Source organism: Mauremys mutica, chromosome 24, assembly GCF_020497125.1.
Source record: "Mauremys mutica isolate MM-2020 ecotype Southern chromosome 24, ASM2049712v1, whole genome shotgun sequence".
Taxonomy (NCBI): Eukaryota; Metazoa; Chordata; order Testudines; family Geoemydidae; genus Mauremys; species Mauremys mutica.
The window spans coordinates 4,781,741-4,801,763 of NC_059095.1; the positions used below are offsets into that span (position 1 = coordinate 4,781,741).

Below are 20,023 nucleotides of genomic sequence, written 5' to 3' on the forward strand. Positions count from 1 at the left end.
AAGGGCATTGCTAGACTTAGGGGGAAGCCAATGCTCCACCTCCTCAGCCTCTGCCCGTGCCACTCAAATGCCTTCAACCTATCCCCTCGGCCCCCTTCCACAGCTCTGGTGGCAGTAAACTGGGCTCGGCCACGGCCGTGGGGCAAGGAGCCCAGCTCAGCACATACATCGTTTTCAGAATGGCATCACTATGCACTGGGGCTGGGCCCTGGGGAGGGAGCCCAGGGCGGACGGGGAGACAGAGGTACAACCCCCTCGCACCGAAGGCAGGAGCAGAAGGGGCCGGAGGGGGGGGTTTCTGCCATTGAGAAACACCTTCCCAACCCCAGGAGCCTTGACACCTAAGCTCTCCCTGTGCTCGCCCCTCGGGCCCCCAGCCTTCCCCGCACTGGGAACAGAATTCAGGAGTCCCCACTCCTCCACCCGGAGATGGACCAGCGAGCAGTGGCCACCCCAGCCTACACAGGCAGGACAGCTGGGTCTGCTGCCAGCGGCTGCCTGCAGCAGGACGACCAGGAGAGCCACCTCGCAAGATTGGTTTATTTTCTTAAAAAAAGAAAATACTAAAAGAAAAGAGGCCGCAGAGCGCAGTCCAGTCCCCCTCCCAAGCCCTCGGGCAGCATGCAGTTCTCGGATGGTCTCACTACCTGGTTCTTTTCCTCGTCGGGTTTATTTTAAACACATCACGATGTGTAGGAATCTCTAAATATACCGCAAATATAAACAAAAAAAAGAGGAAAATATATATATATGTATATCTAGAACAGTAGTCTAAAACATAAAGTGCACAGCCATGGCTTTACACACTTCTACTCAGCGAGGGTGGGCGGGGGGTCGCCCACACGCCCAGTGAGGGGAGACCTCTACCCAGGCCCTCCCCCACCCACCTCACCCTCCAGATCCCAAATTAAAAAACAGAGGTGGTGTCTTGACTGGCAAAGAGTCGATGCAGAGGAGGGGCCAGCATGGGTGTAGCTGGGGAGAGAGATGAGGGGAGGTCGAGGGCTCCTGCCGGCTTCGGGGGCCTGGCGCCGCTGAGAGAGGGTTTGGGAGCGGGAGGGGCGGGCGGTTCTGTTTTCCTCCAGGGTTTCTCTTTTTGGATTGCAAGCGTAGTCCGCTCCCGGGGCGAGGATGACGGGGCGTAGGCTGGCCCAGGCTCCAGGACAGGCTCTGGGGAAGAGAGGAGGGGAGACAATGTTAGAGGTGGATGGTACATGGGCAGCAGGCTGGTGGCACATGTCTGATTTTCCCCCAGAGCGGCTTTGGCCTGGGTCCAAGCCCGGGGGGAATTGCACCACTGGTGCCTGGGGGCTCCAGCTGACTACAGGAGGGAGCACGGTGGGGGTTACACACACAGGGGTAAAGTGCCAGGCTAAGTCAGTGGCCACCGCAAAGCCTGGGCAGCAGGTGGGATCTCAACCTAATGCTCTCCCATCACCCAGGTGAGAGAGGGAGGAAGGGACTTGGGTGGGACTTCCCAGCAGCAGCAGCCTCCCATCCTACACCAGCCCCTGCAGCCCCCACTTTGTCCAGCATGTCTTGGCATGGGCAAAGCCCAGCTGTTAACACAGGCACCACTGAGCCTTCAAGGGAACATGGACACAGCAAAGGAAAACCGGTGGCGCTGGGTCTCTGGCTCACGCCGTGTAGATGTCTGGGCTGAAAGCCGGTGAGAGTCCCGGATCTGAGAGTCCTACACTGCTGGTTTTAACCCCGCAGCCCCAGATAGATGCAATGCAGAGGTACCCCTAGAGACTCCCTCCAGAGGCCGGCTCTCACTAAGATGCCCCTGCATCTCACTAAGATGCCCCCTGCCGAGGGCGAGCCCCACGCGGAGCCCCAGGGACAGGGATCAGGAGACCACAGAGCCCCTCCAGGCCAGGCAGGAGCCCCTGCCCCCAGCCCTATAAAATATCCTGCACCTCTATCACACCTTTCAGCCATCAGCGCTTCGAGGTGGTCAGTCTCACTAACCCCCCTGGGGACACAGGCACAGGAAGGGGGAGTGACATGACCAGGGTCACCCAGCAGGCCAGTGGCAGAGTTGGGACTAGCACCCAGGCACCCCGACTCTGTGGCAAGGCCCGTTATGGCTCTGTGCCTGGTCTGTAAAACAGGGCTAGCGGGGCTTTCTGCCTCACAGCTAGGGGGTTAAATCAGATGGGGAGGGGGAGGGATATTTATGACCCAGAATTAGATTTTGTTAAAAAAGGACTCTACGAATACCCCCAGTCCTGAGAAACGTCCCTGTTCAAACCAGCAGCAGCAGACACCCTTCCACCCGCCCCCGGCAGCACCAGCCTGCAGGAGAACCACAGCAAGGCAGGGAAGGAGCCTGACCACGTGGTTAAGGAGCCCTCGGTTCGATTCTGCCACCAACTCTCCCTGTGACCACAGGCACCTCTCTGGCCTCAGTGGGGATAACCAACCTTCCTTCCTCTCAGTAGCTGCCTTGTCTATGGAGATCGTAGGCAGGGAAGGGGCAGTGCCTGGCATGCCAGGAGCCCCCATCTTGGAGGGGGCACTAGGCCCCTCCCCAATCACACTGATCCGCCTCACTGCTCTAGTCTCCTTCTCCAGCACGAGCAGCAGGGAAATGAATTCAAAAAGCTCCCTTAAGGGCAAGGAACAGACGAGGTTGATTTGTTTTGTTTTTAAATGTTTCCAGGTGTTAACCGAAGGGGAAGGACAGCGGCAGACACATGCGCTTGTAACCTGCCCGAGCCCCTTTGATTGACCCGGGGGAATTATGCTTTGAGATCTGACTGCGAGGAGCGAACCAGGCTGAAGGGTCAATCTCCAGCAAGGGGGTGGAGGGAGGGAAACGGCTTCAGTACTAGGGTGCCGGGCAGGAGGGAAAGGAAAACCAGCGGAGGTTTCTCCCCACAGTGCTAGTTCCCCCGCCAGGTGACTCACTCCCAGCCATGAATTAAAGTCACCACATGGGCCTGGTACATCAGCCTGCCAGCTGCAGGGGGAGGAATGGGCTTTTAATCCTGGCTTTCTTCACCCCCCAAAGCTGGTCAGGAGCCAGATACCAGCACCCCGGCTCCGTGGAGCGCGTGTGACGAGAGCCAGCGGGGACCAGGGATGAGTCAGTGCTGCCTGCGCTTGTGAATTGGAGCGGCAGCAGAGCTGCTGGAGGGGGTGGAGGGCAGGCAGGGCTCTGCAGCTCAGTGCCACAGCCAGGAAGCAAGAGCCACGTACGTGAGCCGGGTGAGATGGGGAGTGGGATGGCACGGCCGCCGGCCCATGCACCCACCGCCTGGAATTAGAGATACAAACCCCGACGCTAAAGCTGCTCTCTCAGGGGAGCACCAGCTCACCTTGCTCAAGCAAGTCCTGCTCCACTCCGCCCCTGACCCCTTCAAACTGCCTCAAATCCCATTCAGGAGAGGCAGCGATATGGGAACTTGTGGCTCAGAGTGTGAGCATGTGTTAATGGGAGCTGGCCCTGAGGTGGGGATGGGGGTTTAGCACGGCGGGACCTTAACCTGAACGCGGGGGGAGGCCTGGGGCAAATTCTGTGCTTATGCCAGCAGCTCTGGCCTGGCGTCTCAGCCGTAGGGCAAGGCTTCTTCTGACGCACCAACTCTGCCGAAGTGTCCCTGCGGAACAGAGGCAAGGCCATGGGGGTGAGGGCTGAGGGTCAGGGCGACGCCCAGCCCCTCCCCACAGCCATAGTGCAGCAGCTGCAGCCCCTCTCGGCTCAGCCAGATGCTCGGGGGGGGCGGGGCAGGGGTGCATTTGGCACGGCTTCCAAAGGGCAGCTCAGTGCTCAAGGCCCACGGAAAGCCGAGGGGAATTGGGGACCACGCGTGTCTTTGGCATTCTGCTCCGGTCCCCTTCTGCAGCAGGTGGTGGGGCTGCAGAAAGCAGGGGATCCAGCACCCACCTTGCCCGAGCCGAGGAGCAGCTGGGGGATGGAGCCCTGGGCCAGGACGATTCAGCTGGGCCCCCTTGTTACACCAGCCACAGGGAGGGGGACTGACTTAACCCCTTCCTGGAAGGGGAACGTCCTGGAGGCAACAGGCAGACTCAGCCCGTTCTCCTGGCATCCTGAGAGCACTGCCCATATGCCAGGGCTACACAGAGTGTGGGGACAGTGGAGGTTCTCCGGGGTGAATACGATGGGCCTTCCACTGCCCCCCAGGGTTTCCTGTGCACCTCGGGCATCGCTGCTCTTCAGTTGCCTCGTTCAGTCCCATTCACCCTCAGCCTGCTAACCGCAGGCAGCCAAACTGGCCACTTCCTCAGGAAGCAAGGGGGGTGGCAGCTGGGGGTGTGCGCATGGATGGGATTCAGGTCTTGGGAGCTGGAGAGTGTGTTTTGCTTGAGTCTGACCCACTGCTCCTAGCCCAGGAGCCAGCAGGAGGTGGCAGGACAGGGAGGCTGGTGCAAATGGAGGCAGGTTCTCAGCCTGGTTCCATCACTGTGGGACCCGGGTGCCGACAGTGAGAGCAGAGTGGTACCATCCCTGCGCCCCCAGCACCCCAAGGGCCATGGATGCTGCCCCTCCCTTTGGCTTCCAACAGCTGCGACCAGCCCTGCGAAGGGCAGAGCCCCCAGAGCCCTGGCCCGCCGGGACACAGCTGCAGTGGTGGGGCTGGAGTGTCCCTGCCCAGGTGCTGCTTCCCTCAGAGCTTGGCCATGGCAGATGGAGACACCCGCATGGAGGGCCCCCCCCAATCATTGGGGGAGGAAGCAAAGCAGCCAGCTCCGTCCTCCCACCAGGAGCTGTGCTGCTCGTAACCCCCAGCAGGCTTGGCCGTACTCAGATGGCTCCTCCCTCCCCTCCGAGGACGAGGGGGAGGTTTGCTGGTCACCCCCCATTGCCTACGGGCGGTGCAGGCCGCGTACCTGCGAAGAGCGCGCACGCGTCGGGCTCACTGCTGCTTGCAGGTGGAGAGCTTGCGGATCTTGCTGCTGGCCGAGCAGGCCTTGCGCGAGGGGTTGGACGAGGCGCTCGCCCGCCGCTCCGCTTTCGATTTGGTGCTCAGCTCCGTCCCGTTCATGCACACCGGCTTGGGCAGCCCTTTGCCGCGGTTCTGCCCGTTTGGCGCGGCCTCCTCGTCAGGCACCTGTCCTGGAAGGGAAGCAGGAACCAGGGTCAGGCAGGTGGGAGAAGGGCCAGAGGCGGGGAGGTGGCATGCTTAGCTGAACACCAGCTCTGCACTAGTTCAGGATGGGTGTTGCTTTCTAAGTGCGCTAAGATCCACACGCTTCCTGGGATTATCTCGACATTTGCTGTTCCTCACAGGGGCATAGGGTAGGGTGAGTGGCCCAAGCCTGGGGTCATTAGAGCAAGGGATTCCCAAAACACACATGTTTGCATAACTCACATTGTGGGGTTTTTTGGTGGTTTTTTTTTTTTTGGCATACACCTGGAGCTCAACCGGTGCCTCTAACCCCCATACGAATGGCCAGTCTGGGTCAGCCCAAAGGCCCATCTAGCCCAGCAGCCTGTCTGCCGACAGTGACCAATGCCAGGTGCCCCAGAGGGAATGAACAGGGAATCATCAAGTGATCCACGTGGGATTTCTTTGAGCCCGGTTCTGTCCCCACTGCCCCCTTGGGGCAGGAACACGACAAACTTTCCCCTGAATAACTTTTGTAACTCCCGGTCGGCACAAGCTAAACCAAGGTGCCTAAGAGAGAAATGCGCATGTACAGCCAGGCTCAGGCTGTTACCAGCTGGAGGGGGTCCCGGCAGTCTGGTCTCATTGAGCCTGGATGGCTCAGGGTGACCTCCTGCGGCCGCTGAACCTGGGTTACCCCCATGCCCTGCCCTCACCAGCTTTCACACGTTCCTCACATCCTGCAGCAACTCCCTTTGGAAGCTCTGTGCTGAGAGCAGCAGAGCCGAACCCCACATCCCGGAAGCGAACGAGGCACAACCAGGCAGCCTTACCTTGCTGCAGGGGCCAGGTGGGTTGATGCACTAACAGCTCCCGCAGCGGGTTCCTTCATCTAAACGGAGCACCACTAACATGACATCTGGGACTCGGGGAGGGAAGCTGCTGGCTCCCCTTCTGGAAAAGGGTCTGAGCAACCCAGATCAGGAGAGGCTCGCAGAGGGAAAACCAGTTTAAGCCAAGCAGCAGGAGAGGCAGCATGAACTCGAAGCAGGAGCTACTTCAGTAAGGATGCAATTCTCCCCCACGCAGAGGCCTCTGTGCCACTTATGACCCAAGGGTGGGGTGGGAGGGCTTGCACTGGCCCCTCTGCATGGCCGTGAACTGCCCCCCAGCTGCCTTAGAGAACCCCGAGCGTGGATCACACCCCCCCCCAGGGCCGAGCGACCCAGCAGCAGCAGCTCAGAAGAGTGACTCAGCGCTGCAGAGAAACCATTTCTAGTGGAATCAATTTCACAGCCTGGCCACATTCCGGCTCAGGTAACGTGTGTTTGGCGGGGAACTGGGGGAGTGACATTAAACGAGAACAGCAAACACGCACCCAGCTCAGCAGGGCCCAGGACACTGAGACACGTACAATGCCCGGCGGCTTAGCCTGCCACGCTGCTCACGCTACCTCCGTCGGATGCAGGGCTCAGGAGGAGAGGAGTTGTCAGATTGCTCGTCTCTCCCACCTCCCTGCCTCGCCACCAGCCCCATCCAAGGTAATTTCCATCTCACAGGAACGTCACGCTCCAGGGCCCTTCAGTTATGACTCAGAGGCTTGAGTGGAAGCGAAGGCTGTGAGGCGATTATGTGCCATTTTCTTTAAAAGGATGTGCAGATCCTCTCCCCGCCAAGGCCATGTCACGTCAGCATTATGCTTGCGCCAACCATCACCCCACCTCTGCCGAGCCCCCCAGTAGGGAGGGAAGTGACACATGGGGGGGAGTTGTAGTCTCCTTGGGGGTGTGGGGGTGGGGGAGGGGATCTCGAAGGGTTCATCTGGAATGGCTTCGACTCTCCAACAGGGGGCGCTGCACCACACACCCGGTCGCTGCACGCACACCCCTCCCAGAAGGGGTGGCCCTGTCCTCACCTGGCTATAGCTCCCTCCGAGGCTGCTCACAGCTCAGGGATTTTACTACACCAGGCATAGGGCACCCACCAAAGCGTCCAAGGGTAGCACAGTGCATCCTGCCTGCGCCAACCCCAGATTTCCCACAGGGCAACATATTACCTCATAAGCCTGCTGAGCAGCTTCCTCTATCCCAAAAGGTTTGCAAATCCCCCCCCGCCCTGCCCTTGGCTTCACTCTGATCTCCCCTGCCTGCCCCCCATTACTGCACAGGCTTTAACATGCATCCCAGTGCATTTCAAATTCTCATGGCAGGTGGAAAAAAGTCATTTAGAAAAGCTGGACATGCACAAGTCCATGGGGCTGGATCTCACGCATCCAAGGGTGCTGAGGGAGTTGGCTGATATGATTGTAGAGCCATTGGCCATTATCTTTGAAAACTCGTGGCGATTGGAAAGAGGCAAATATAATGCCCCTTAGAAAAGGAAAGAAGGAGAATCCGGGGAAATACAGACCGGTCAGCCTCACCTCAATCCCTGGAAAAATCATGGAGCAGGTCCTCAAGGAATCCATTTTGAAGCACTTGGAGGAAAGTGATCAGGAACAGTCAACATGGATTCCCCAAGGGCAAGTCATGCCTGACCAACCTGATTGCCTCCTGTGATGAGACAACTGGCTCTGTGGATATGGGGAAAGCGGTGGACGTGATATATCTTGACTTTAGCGACACTTTTGATACAGTCGCCCACAGTATTCTTGCCAGCAAGTTAAAGTAGTATGGATTGGATGAGTGGACTATAAGGTGGATAGAAAGCTGGCTAGATTGTCAGGCTCAACTGGTAATGATTAACGGCTCGATGTCTAGTTGGCAGCCGGTATCAAGCAAAGTGCCCCAGGGGTAGGTCCTGGGGCTGGTTTTGTTCAACATCCTCATTTAAGATCTGGATGATGGGATGGATTGCACCCTCAGCAAGTTTGCGGATGACACTAAGATGGGGGGGAGAAGTAGATATGCTGGAAGGTAGGGATTGGAGGATTGGGCTAAAAGAAATCTGATGGAGGTTTGACAAGGAAAAGTGCAGAGTCCTGCACTGAGGAGGGAAGAATCCCATGCACTGCTACAGGCTGGGGACTGACTGACTAAGTGGCAGTTCTGTAGGAAAGGACCTGGGGATTGCAGTGGATGAGAAGCTGGATACGAGTCAGCAGTGTGCCCTTGTTGCCAAGAAGGCTAACGGCATTTTAGGCTGCATTAGTAGGAACACTGACAGCAGATCAAGGGAAGTGATTTCCCCTCTCTGTTCGGCACTGGTGAGGCCACATCTGGAGTATTGCGTCCAGTTTTGGGCCCCCCACTACAAAAAGGATGTGGACAAATTGGAGAGAGTCCAGCAGAGGGCAACGCAAATGACTGGGGGGCTGGGGCACATGACCTGTGAGGAGATGCTGAGGGAACTGGGGTTATTTAGTCTGCAGAAGAGTGAGGGGGGATTTGATAGCAGCCTTCAACTACCTGAAGGGAGGGGGCGTTCCAAAGAGGATGGATCTAGACTGTTCTCTGTGGTACCAGATGACAGAACAAGGAGCAGTGGTCTCAAGTTGGAGTGGGGGAGGTCTAGGTTGGATATTAGGAAAACCTATTTCACTAGGAGGGTGGTGAAGCACTGGAATGGGTTCCCTAGGGAGGTGGTGGAATCTCCATCCTTAGAGGTTTTTAAGGCCCGGCTTGACAAAGCCCTGGCTGGGATGATTTAGTTGGGGTTGGTCCTGCTTTGAGCAGGGGGTTGGACCAAATGACCTCCTGAGGTCTCTTCCTGCCCTAGTCTTCTATAATCTCAGAGCATCCACTGGTAGCAATAAGCCATGAAGCAGGGGAGGGGATGCTTTGCTCCGACACACACACACAGACACACACTCTCTTCCAGTGAATTCTTTTCTTTCCCTTGAACGTGCATGCAGATTAGTCTAGCCAAACGGCCACTGGCCTGCACGCTGCACTGTATCGCTCTCACTGCCACGTAGGAAACACATCCAGCCTGCCTTCCCCCAACCCCAGCATTTGCCTTTCACATGGCACAGCATGGGGGGGGGGTGCCCACACGGCAAGGGATGGCAGAACCCACGCAGAGGCTCTGACACAGGAGAGGGAATGTGATAGCATACAAAGGCATGCCATGATCCAAGAGCTGGGAGCACAAGCTAGCCAAATTCAGGCTAGAAATTAGGTGCGTGTTATCAATGAGGGGTATTACCCACTGGAACGTGGCAGATTCACCCTCCCTTGAAGCCTTAAATCAAGATTAGACATTTATTTTTGAGAGAGATGCTTTGAGCTCAACCCCGGGATATGGGCCTGAGGCAGGAATGACCGAGTGAAGGTCCCCGGGCTCCGTTCGCCAGAGATCAGACTAGAACAGCCTCATGGCCTTACAAATCTACGGCTGTCAGAAGCAGGTTTAGCTCCTTGCTACGAGAGCCACAATAGCAGTTGCCAGAGAGAGTGATGTGGAAACCACGGCCCATGGCTCTTGAAGGGACGTACAGCACACGATCATGCCCTCCAGGGGTGTGGGCGAGCCCCTTTGTTTTCTCTGTAGAGAGAGCACAGAGTGGTTTCTGCTCTTCCTCCTGCTGCAGTTCATCAGCTTGATTTTTTAGCAAGACAAATACCCTAGAGCAGGGCCAGTCAGGAGGTCGCAACCGCTCTCTTCTCCTCACATCATTCAATGGGGTGGAGGCTCCTGGCTAGATTTCAGCTACATGATGATTCAGGGGGCGCGGGTGTCCTGCTATGGAAGAGATTGAGACCCACTTCTCTACAGCAGCCCATTTAAGACTGAAGATTGGTGCTGTGGGGAGAGATCTAACCTCAGGGTGATTTCAGGACAAGCATTTGCCCACTGTCTGTCTGAAGGGGCCCTTCCTGCACCACTTTCACATCCAAGGCCACTGTCCCAATGCCCCACCTTACGTGCTGGAGAACACCCCAGGAAGTTGGTTTTGTTTTGCATTCTGATTCTGGGCTGGCTGTGGGATCCCAGTTCCAGGCCCAGGTTGACATTTTCAGGGGTAATTCACTACTTTTGGGTGCCCACCTTGACAGCCATTGGGCCCAGCGCTGGGACTCCAGCTCTCAGCTCAGCCCCGTGACAATCAAACCCCCAGAGGTTCAGGGTGAGCACCCAATCCGAGAGGCCAATTTTGGATCACACTGGTTTAAGCGCCTTGCATAGGAGCACACAGTGAAACCCAGCTGTCCCAGGTCACGGTTTGTGCCAAAAGCAGCGTGCGATTCTGGGAGGCCCAGCCTAACACACAACACAAAGTGCTGGGCACCACCCCCTGCCAAATGAGGCCCCTTTAACAATGTGTCATGGTGGGACCCCCCTCCCCAAAATCAATAGGCTTGGCCCACCCTGAGAGACAGCGTATAATAGCCGCACCTCTCCACAGAGAATTCAGGATTTCAACTCACTTCTCACCAAACCCTAGTTATGTGGCTGCAGCACCTCAAATAACCCCGCTCAAAGCAGAGCTGAGCATTTAAAGCTCCCCCTCTTCCCTGATCATCTGAACTCGAGCCAAATCAATTAACGCTTCCAACTGGAAAAAAAATCTGACTCGTTCATCTGTCTTTTGTGCGACGGCTCCCTGCCCCCCAAAGGAGGATTCCAGAAAGCGTCTCTGGATTTATTTGGGGGGAGGGGGGCACGAACATCCCACAAAGCTAATTTTATCTCCTTCCTCAATAATTGAGCGTCAGCGGCTCTCAATGAAACTAAAAATTTAACACTTGATGGAGTTTGGCACTTTCAGCCCACACAGAAGCCTGTGACCCTCTGTGCTGCGGCTGTTAGAACAAGCATTATTCTGCCTTCCCATTATCAGCAAAGCGGCGGTACAAAAAAGAGAGACGACAGCCACTGAGAGCGTGCGTGTTTGTCCTTGCCACCTTGCGGGCTTGCCAATCAATCATTCGGTCCGGCTCACAGACACAAGAGCGGTTTCAAATGAAAATGCCTCTTTCGCAAAGTACTTTTGAACCGGCTGCGCGCACGCACACGAAGGATAGAAATACACTTTTGCAAACACTTGACACTTATTTTTAGATTCTAGTCTCGGCTTCGTTTTCCAGCCCCTTCCTGGATGTCAGGGAGTGAAAACAAAACCAAATACAGCGGCCATTTGTCTCTGCATGACCCGCGGATTGCAGTTCAGACTGAAGTAAGAGGGTTAACAATGAGGGACGGAAGACGCAGGGCGCATCCCTTTTAACCTGAAGTTTTGAGACAAAGCCAGCAAGCAGGATCCCTAACCTCACTTAATGTCGCCCTTGGAGTTGAAAAAGGCGGACACCTCTGGAAGTGATGGTTTGCGATGTGCCAGACACCATAACATGCTCTCTCCAGCAATTTCCTCCGAGGAGACGTTTAACAGATATTGAGCGAGGGACACCATGTTTAAGGCTCTCTGCAGAGCAGCATAAATCTTTAAAGAACCCTTCAAAAATACAGCACATTCTTAAAGCCCCTTCTTCCTCTGATCAATATAAGGTTTAATGAGGCTCCCTCCCTCCTCCCCCAACAGAGCTCCCACCCCCGCCTATGAGTCACTCGTTCGCTCGCTCTGCTGCCCGATGGAACCACAGCTCAATTGATCAGAGTCATTTGCAAGTTTTCTATTTTAATGGAATTTCACTCTGTTAACAAGTGAAGGCTGGCAAAGCAGAGCGGAGTTCACGAGGCTGGGAAGGGACGATAATCTGTTCTCTTTGCAAGCTGTCCCTTGATTTCGGGAACACACAGACACACACACACAGCAGAGTCCAGCTAGTCCTCTCCCTCCTGCTCCCCAAACATCCATTCCTAGGGAAGGTTTCACTCACCGGAACTGCAATCTGCATGTTACAAGTTCACAGATGCCACTGCTGGAAGGGACCAATGTGATCATCTAGTCTGACCTCCTGTATCTGACACAGGCCACAGAACTTCCCCAAATAAGTCCTAGGGCAGATCATTTAGGAAAAAAACACCCAATCTTGATTTAAAAATTCTCAGTGATGGAGACCCTGGTGAACTGTTCCAATGCTTAATTATTCACTGTTAAAAACGTACACCAAATAGCGAACCCTTTAAAGCGGCTTCCCTGTACATGCAGTTTCACCGTATCCCAGTTCACTGATACCATTATAATTGCCTTAAGACCCTTCAAATAGGGATGGCTATTAGAGAGCCCTGTGGACTGACCATCCCTCAGACGGACTGATCAGAAGCCATGGGATAAAGTGGGTAGCAGGTCTCTTTAGTCATGTACCCAAACTTGGATCAAACCAGCTTCTGGCCGACACACGGAGGCGATCTGTACGTACTTTGCCTTCCAACCTTTGTAGGTCACACACACAGGATGAGCCAAGCCATAGCTCAGCTGTTTGACTTGAGAAGAGTCTGTACCATATTAATCAGGAAGGAACTGTGTCCTTTATTTCAGCAGAGGCATCTCTACAATAGCTGAGCAGTCAGGGATGGGGCGTTTCAGGCAGTCGCTCACACAGTGCTTTCCTGCGCCAGCTATCTGATCACCACTGTACAACTGTTCTTTAGGTAACTGGGGTTCTAGGAATATCAACACCCAAGTCTTAATACAACAAAAGATGTGTTACCACACCCAGGTAATTGCAGTGAGTGCTGCTCTGTGCAGCTGCTATTAACCAGAGCGCTCTATCCCTTTGAAGATGTACAAAGCATGCAAGAGAACTCCAAACATCTTTCAGTAATTTGCGTGTCAGCTTGCTGAATGACAGCTCTTATTTGGGTTTAAATGCTGTTTGCATCAGAAGCACATAATAGCAGAGATGGCTGCTCCAGCTACAATCTTCCCTTGTTACAAAGCACCTGCCTGCCGAGGGCATAACATCCGCTGAGATGAGCAGATGAATGCTGCTGTCAGGATAGCTTTGAGGGAGGCTCAGCCCTGCCCAGTGCAGGGTGCTGCACATGCAAGGTAAAGAGTGCTGAGCACGGGGACCACAGACCAGAGTCCCTGCCGCGCAGCCACTAAGTGTACATCTACACTTCTACCAGAGATGGAAAGCACACCTCCAGCTTGATGTCTGCACCCCTGCATGCTAAAACTAGAAGTGCAGCCGCAGCGGCGCAAGCGGACGCTGGGGCTACCTGTGCAAATACCTAGGGGCCTGAGAGGGCTTGTCCTCTGGGTGGCTAGCCCGTCATGCTGCTCATGCCACAGGCTACACTCCTATTTTTAGTGCACTAGCTCGAGCAAAGCTAGCACGCGGATGTCTGCTCGAACTGGAAATTACACCTCCAGCGCCAGTGCAGTTGTACTCGAAGCAACTCCTATCTAACAGCAGGTAGGAAGCCTAGGAGAACAGGCAGAGCTAAGGGGCAAATTAGTAGGGTGGCTGCACTTAAGACCATGTCTCCTCAGACATATTCTAGGCATGGGGGCTTGAGGCTTATCACTGCTCAGTGCAGAGCCTATGCCTGGTGCTTGGCTTTACTTGCACTGAACAGAGACGACCTTACACGCCCTGCTGGGCGCCACAGAAGGAATCACAGGACCATGACCTCTTTTGCCTCTGCACATACAAGGAACTTAGCACTCCAGCCTGGTGTTGCAATGGCTCAGGGAGATTCTGCAGACTTGGGGGTGACTGGAACCAGATTATGGGCCATCCCTGTGAACACGTTAACATTCAATCGCTCTCTACAGCCGCACGCGTACACAGAGCTGTACCTTTTACAGCTCTGAACCGTAAAGGAACGTAATAGCACAGAATAAACGAGAAGTTCTTCAGTATCTCAGCTGGGGTGACAACAGAGAGGGGAACCCGGAAATACTTCAGGGTTAGGCAGTAAGAATTAGTCAGCCAGGGGGCCCGTACAGAAAGCAATCAAAGCAGCACAAGATGGAGCTGCCAGTCAGCGAGGGGCTTGGTCTCCCACGATGGCAACAGATACCCGGATTAAACAAACCTTTCAGTACTCGACTCCCGATAAACTTTGTTTTAAAAAAGGCTCCTGTATTAAAAACAAGACTCAAAATAGACAACTGCAGCGTTTCACTGTAGCAACGTATTGACAGAACTAACTAAGAGGGAGCAAGGCTGGTTAGGGTATGCATCAGTCACAGCAAGCGCCACTGGGACCTTCAATGCTGGTTCTCTCTCAGGTCACCTGCACTCTGGGACCTTATGGCTAATCTTTGTTTAACAAAAGGAGCAGACTCCCTCCTGGAACAGATATGTGGCTTTTTTAAAGTAATGGTGCCCTATTAGTGGTGGGAAAGATCCTGCTGGGGCGCAGAGAAGTTAGGAGATTCCAAGCCAACACTATAGTTCAAGCAGAAAACGCAACTATCTGTTCTCTCCGGTAACTGTAGCAAACTAGGCTAAACTCTGAATTCCTCTTCAATGTTCCCGTCCGCTGGCAGCTCAGCTTCTTCTCCAACTGGCTCGGCAAGATCCCTCATCTGCTCTGCTCTGTCCTCTCTAAGCCCTGCCTCAGCTTCCTCCTCTGAACCTGGGGAATGCACAGGAAAGCAACAGAACGTGGTTAGAAAGAGACGCTTATTCTCTACACTGGACCCTGGGCAGTGATGACACAAGGAGCTTGGCACTGTGGGCCCTTCACTTGACTGTCAGAGGTGCTAAGTACCACAGATCCATCAGGGAGAAGAAACGCTAATTTAGGGAATAAATTCACATGATTCAACTCCTGGATTCACCCAGGAAAAGAGCTGGGTGGGAAGAGGGGGAAGTGGGGGTTCCAATTCCCACCATTCACTGCTCTAGTCCTCCAAGGGCTCCCACGGGAGCATGTGGCCCCATTGGACACAGGCAGGAGTTAGGGGGAAGAAAATATTGGCCAAGAATTTCAAACCTGGCTGCCTCGAGTCAGGCTCCTCTTGGAGCTGCTGGGTGTCTCTCAAAAATCAGGTCCCTCATGTAGGTATCTAAATACGGCTATAGGGCCCCAGCTTTAGGCTTCCAGGTTTGAAAGCACTGACCGCAGCCTCCTAAGGACCCTCCGAGGGACAGAGCAAGTGCCAGCAGAATCCCTGTTCCAGGTCCCAGACAGTACAGGAAATATTCTGGCAGATTCTCTTCTCTCCTCCCCACCGCGCCTGCTGTTAGAAAGGCTCCTAGAGAGGAGGCAGTTTCAGGAACCTACTGAGTTTTTACATGGAACTGAAGGAGCCTCCATGAAGATACCCGAGGAAGCCCTGGCTTAGTGAATGGTCACCTTCCATAGACCCTAAACATTGGTTGATGGTACTGGTGGAGCATGAGGACAAAGGGAGCGAATGCAGCCTTCAGACTAATCAGAACGTCCCAAGGTGTTGAGAGCTCTGCTGTTTGTCACAGGGGAACCAGCACTTGGAAAATTTCACTCTGACGAAACTCCCTTAGTCTTGGAAAACCAGGCTCCACCCTGCCCAAGTACATGTCCACTTGACTGGATGTTTGCATGGACACTCCTCTGGGGGGATTTTACAAGGAGATAAGACACTGCTGGCTTAGCTCACTTTGATCACTTGCCAAGGCTGCAGCAAACAAAGGAAAATCCTCGGTAGGTAGCTGCCTGAGAGGTCAACCTAGGGCTGGGTTATTACCCCACGCCTTTAAAATGCATAGGCCACTCAAAGCTAAAAGCTGCCCGGGTTGCCTTCATGGCACTCTGAGCTCCCAGGGATGAGTTCCCCGATCACATGCAGTCAGGAAGGACCCACAGGCTGATCAGGGAGCCGAGGTACAGTTTGTCTTAAGGTCTAGCTTCTGCATTGAGGACACCGATCTCACCTTTATTCATACCCTACTCAGAGGCGATGTGGGAGGGGGTGCATGTGGGGTCATGTGCCCTCTAGTTTGCTATTTGGCTTGTACTGAGCATGCTCTGTAACACTGCTGAAGCCAGCTGCCCTCACTCTGTCCCCCCACTATCAGCTGGCACAGGTCACCTCTGACCCTACTGAAGTCCATGTGAATTTGGCTCAGTCTGGCAATCCTACAGCCCAGGAGCTGGAAGTCTTCCCAAGATCAGAGATCACCTATCCTCAGACACTTAGGATCATAGAGGAAGTCATCTCCTGTTCAGGCATTAACGGTAGCCTCTCCTTGCAAAGTGACTATCAGACCATCCATACCCGGATGAAGCAGAATGAAGACGAGGGGGCCACTCCCAGACATTTATCGTACATACAGTTTGTAATCTATTAAGCAGGTAAAGTAGGAGCAAGGAGGTTGAGCAACTAATTTGATCGCTGCTGGTGTTAAGAATGAAAGTGATCAAATCAAGTTTTTGTACTGTGCGCTCCCGGCACCTTGGCCTGCCGGCTCTCAACATAGCCTTCATTTCTCTCTCTCCAGCCAAGTTCCAGGATTTACGTGCACCCAGACATTGACATTTCCAAAGCCAACTGGGGTATTCAGCTACACAATTCCCACTGATCAGCAGGAGGTGCATGGTTAAATTGACTATCTGGCTCTGAAGATCTCAAGCTCTTTACTGATTTTTAGAATTTGAGGTTTTTTTTCCCCCCGTAAGGCAATTCTGAAACTAGACAATTTCAGAGACAGGGGCAGGGGAGAATGAGCCTCAACACAGCTGAAAGTTAAGCATAACTCTCTCAACGTCCCCTCCCCCACCCACAAGTACGCCATCTGCTATGAATACGGAGTCATTATACCAGGCTTCAGAATAACTTTGAGATGGTCATGTAAAATTGGCGGTGGAATGAAGCTTGCTGAACAATAAAATCCAGTGGGTAGAGGCTATTACTGGATGCAATGAAGGAAATTGGAAAAGGTATCCTATTTAAAGAAATAAGGACCGATGCATCCGGAGCACCATGGCTGGCTCAAAGATTGTGCATCATTTAATAATCAATAGGCTTCTGAGATACTGAAAGCATTTGGCCATTCAAACCATGTTTTCTCCAGAAGGTTTTAAAATTGGCCTGAAACGTTACCTCCCCCTCCCCCATCCCATCACCTTCCTCTTGCTTACCTGGTACTGTGAAGTCCTGAGTGTAGATGATATCATCTTCAATGTCATACAAGTCATCATCCTCTTCCTCATTGTAGCCATGGAGATCTTCCAGATAAGGCACCACCGTCATACTCCTCCATCTGTCCTTTGTCTCTGGGCTAGGAGGTATGGGGACCAGAGCCTCTGCCTGAGTGTGTTTCTTACGAAACCAGCTGCAAAGAGTCCAAGGCACAGAGTTTCAGCAGGAAGCCCCAAGAGTCTGAGATGCCCCCTACCAATCATATCAGAGCTATGCTGGTTTTTTTAATAAATGGAAAACATCTTGCACTGTTTTTTTCCCTTGTAAGCTTCACCATAGGGCATAGTCTGGAGAGGCCAGTGGCAAAAAAGGTGAATCCTGGGGCCTCTTGTCTCCACTGCTCTGCGGCAGGAAATAAAGTACGAGGTGAGCACGCCACTCCTGAAGGCATCCAGGCCACTGACTGCCATTGAGCTAAGGAGAACCTCTGGTGGATCTACAAAACCATCTCTAGCGTTATTGCAGCAATGGCTATACACCGCCGGATACACATGACCATGACAAATACCCACAATAGGATGGCTCAGGGGACCAGAAATAGGATACGGAACCTTTCACCTCTAGCTCACAGATTCCAACCTGGCCTGAATGAACATGGAGAATGAATTACCACCACTGCATATACACAGGGGGCTCCTCAACAGCAGGGGTGGCAGTGAGCAATGTGAGGGAAGCCAGCACTCACTGCTGCTCTCTGAGCTGTACCTGATCTGCGGACAGACAGAACATTTTTGTCTTTAGTGCTGATTTCTCCCAGCTTTAGAGAGTCAGAAAATAGCATAAAAGGAAGAAAAGGGAACTTGCAGCTATGAGTTTAAAGGCTATGGATCTTGACCCCAATCTCCCCCCTTCATGGCAATATACAGAGGGATCATGGCAAAGTCACTTAATATTTTATCCTTCCCCCTCACCCCTGTCTTGTTGGAATTCTACCACCATTTAATCCATCACCCATAGTGCTGTTCTAACTTGCCATCTGCCCAGAGAAGAATCTCAGCCCAAATGCCATTATTAATCAGATCAAGAGTCTAACTGTCTTGCATGACGTCAATATCTCAGGAGCCAGATGGGTGGCCTTTCCCATTTTTCACTGCCCTATAATAGACGTGCTCCCATACAGCTCTCAGGGTTGTGCAGCCGAGTTAAAAAACACATTTCCTAGAAGTACCATTGGAGCCCCTGTACACCTAGTCTACAGTACAGATCCAATGCGCTTGGGTTCTCAACTACATTCCAAATACCATTTGCCTATAACAATTCATGGAGTCTTCAGCATGCAGGTTTCTCTGACATGCCTTACCCAGCCTTCACACATTCAGCTCTCCGTAACAAGAGCCTGTTCCCCCAATCATGCACCCTGATGACCCCACCAGCCTGAAGGATCAATGTCCATGGATTAAACATTAAGAAGGTCAGGCTTTGGTCATCCAATTGCTTCTTCCCACATCCTATGTGAATCACGCTGCTGGGCAGCTTCAAATCTGGCATGCAGAGCAGCACATCCTCCCCCTTTCAACAGGCAGTTCTGTGGGCTTTGCCTAGGAGGGTGATCCCACACACAGGAAGTGACAAGGGAGTTCAAAGCATTCTCACCTAAGGAGTGTTGGGTGTAGAGCAGCTGGGTCCCCTGATGGGCTGCTATTCCAGCATTAAATATTAAACCCCTGCTTTTGTGTCATCAGTTGAACGGTAATTAATCCATGAAAGCCAATCCTTCCCAGCACTAGCTGGCAAAAAACAACTGCACTGTTTATCAGGGGCTGCCTGAAGATAGCAGGGAGGTGCCCCTCACTTGCTGTGAAAGGACACTTTAATCAATTTGTCATCCTAAGCAGATCTGGTCTAATGAGACTATATGATTTCTCCTCCAACCTATTAGCTTCACTTTAGGGCTCATGAAAGGTGCTCCTTTTAGTCAGAGACTATGTTCTCTACCCACAGAACAGGTATAGAATGGGCAGCATGAGCCACTCTCTCCACTGCCATGCTACATCCTGTTTTCCACCAACGTGCCTCAGTCCTGACGTGGAGGGTCCATGAGTTCTGCCTTCGCCGAGGCTGCTGCCCCAAGTAGTACCAGGTGCAATATGAATGCTTAGCTACTTGGTCACATATGTAGACATTAGAGACAGCTTTTGGCTACTACCAACCTGGGGCAGATTTGAACTGATCACCAAAGGGGACGGGAGAGATCCAGAATGGGCATTTGGAAATTCTTGGGGGGGAGGGATAGCTCAGTGGTTTGAGCATTGGCCTGCTAAACCCAGGGTTGTGAGTTCAATCCTTGAGGAGGCCACTTAGGGATCTGGGGCAAAAATTGTTCCTGCTAGTGAAGGCAGGGGGCTGGACTCAATGACCTTTCAAGGTCCCTTCCAGTTCTAGGAGATTGGTATGCCATCCTGTTTTGTTTTAAATTGCCCTCGCGACCCGGAATTAAGTTGGGACACAGGTCTCCACCACAACATAAATGCAATCATGATTGTGTTAAAGACTTAAGCTGGTTAGATAGTAAGCCTAAAACTGTGATGTTTTAGCAAACCTGTCCAGTGAAAACGAGCAGTTAATTACATTTTCACACACATCTCTCATGCTACTGGGACGGACCAATCAGTATTCAAAGGAGGAGCAAACCTTGTTCAAAAGCCAGCTTTGTGAGCATAGTTGAAAATAAAGTTATGAAGCAGCCTGAAGGGGAAATGGATTCAAGTTTTAATATGATCTGTCTAGAAAGATTCCCCCCCCCCCCAAAAAAAGGTGTTTGATCTTTTCGCACCTAAGACTGTGCTGTCATTTTAAACTGAAAAGATGACATTTGATATGTATGTACCACCACTTCTTATCGAATGGTAAAATCATTTCCTAGTCCTGTTTTTTTTGGAGAGTGGACAAGGCAGACAAGCAGTTATACCAGAGACAGTAGAAATTGCCTCTTTGAAGTGTCTGGTGCACTGGTTCAGCATTT

General features: G+C 53.0%; 1 protein-coding gene across 2 annotated transcripts in view; it reads right to left on the bottom strand.

Annotated features, from left to right (window-relative positions):
* Window positions 1-521: 521 nt before the first annotated feature.
* The window catches only part of STK11 (serine/threonine kinase 11), a 74,139-nt gene continuing 54,637 nt past the window's right edge, over window positions 522-20,023 (bottom strand). Inside the window, exons 8-10 of one of the 2 annotated variants that reach the window (XM_044998342.1) lie at window positions 17,001-17,194; window positions 4,861-5,086; window positions 522-1,170 (exon numbers count right to left, since the gene is read on the bottom strand). In XM_044998342.1, coding sequence (XP_044854277.1) covers window positions 4,887-5,086; window positions 17,001-17,194 — 394 coding nt within the window. In that variant the 3' untranslated portion in view covers window positions 522-1,170; window positions 4,861-4,886. Of the gene's footprint in view, window positions 1,171-4,860; window positions 5,087-11,598; window positions 14,514-17,000; window positions 17,195-20,023 lie in introns of those variants that run through there. The other variant, XM_044998343.1, reaches the window with a different exon arrangement.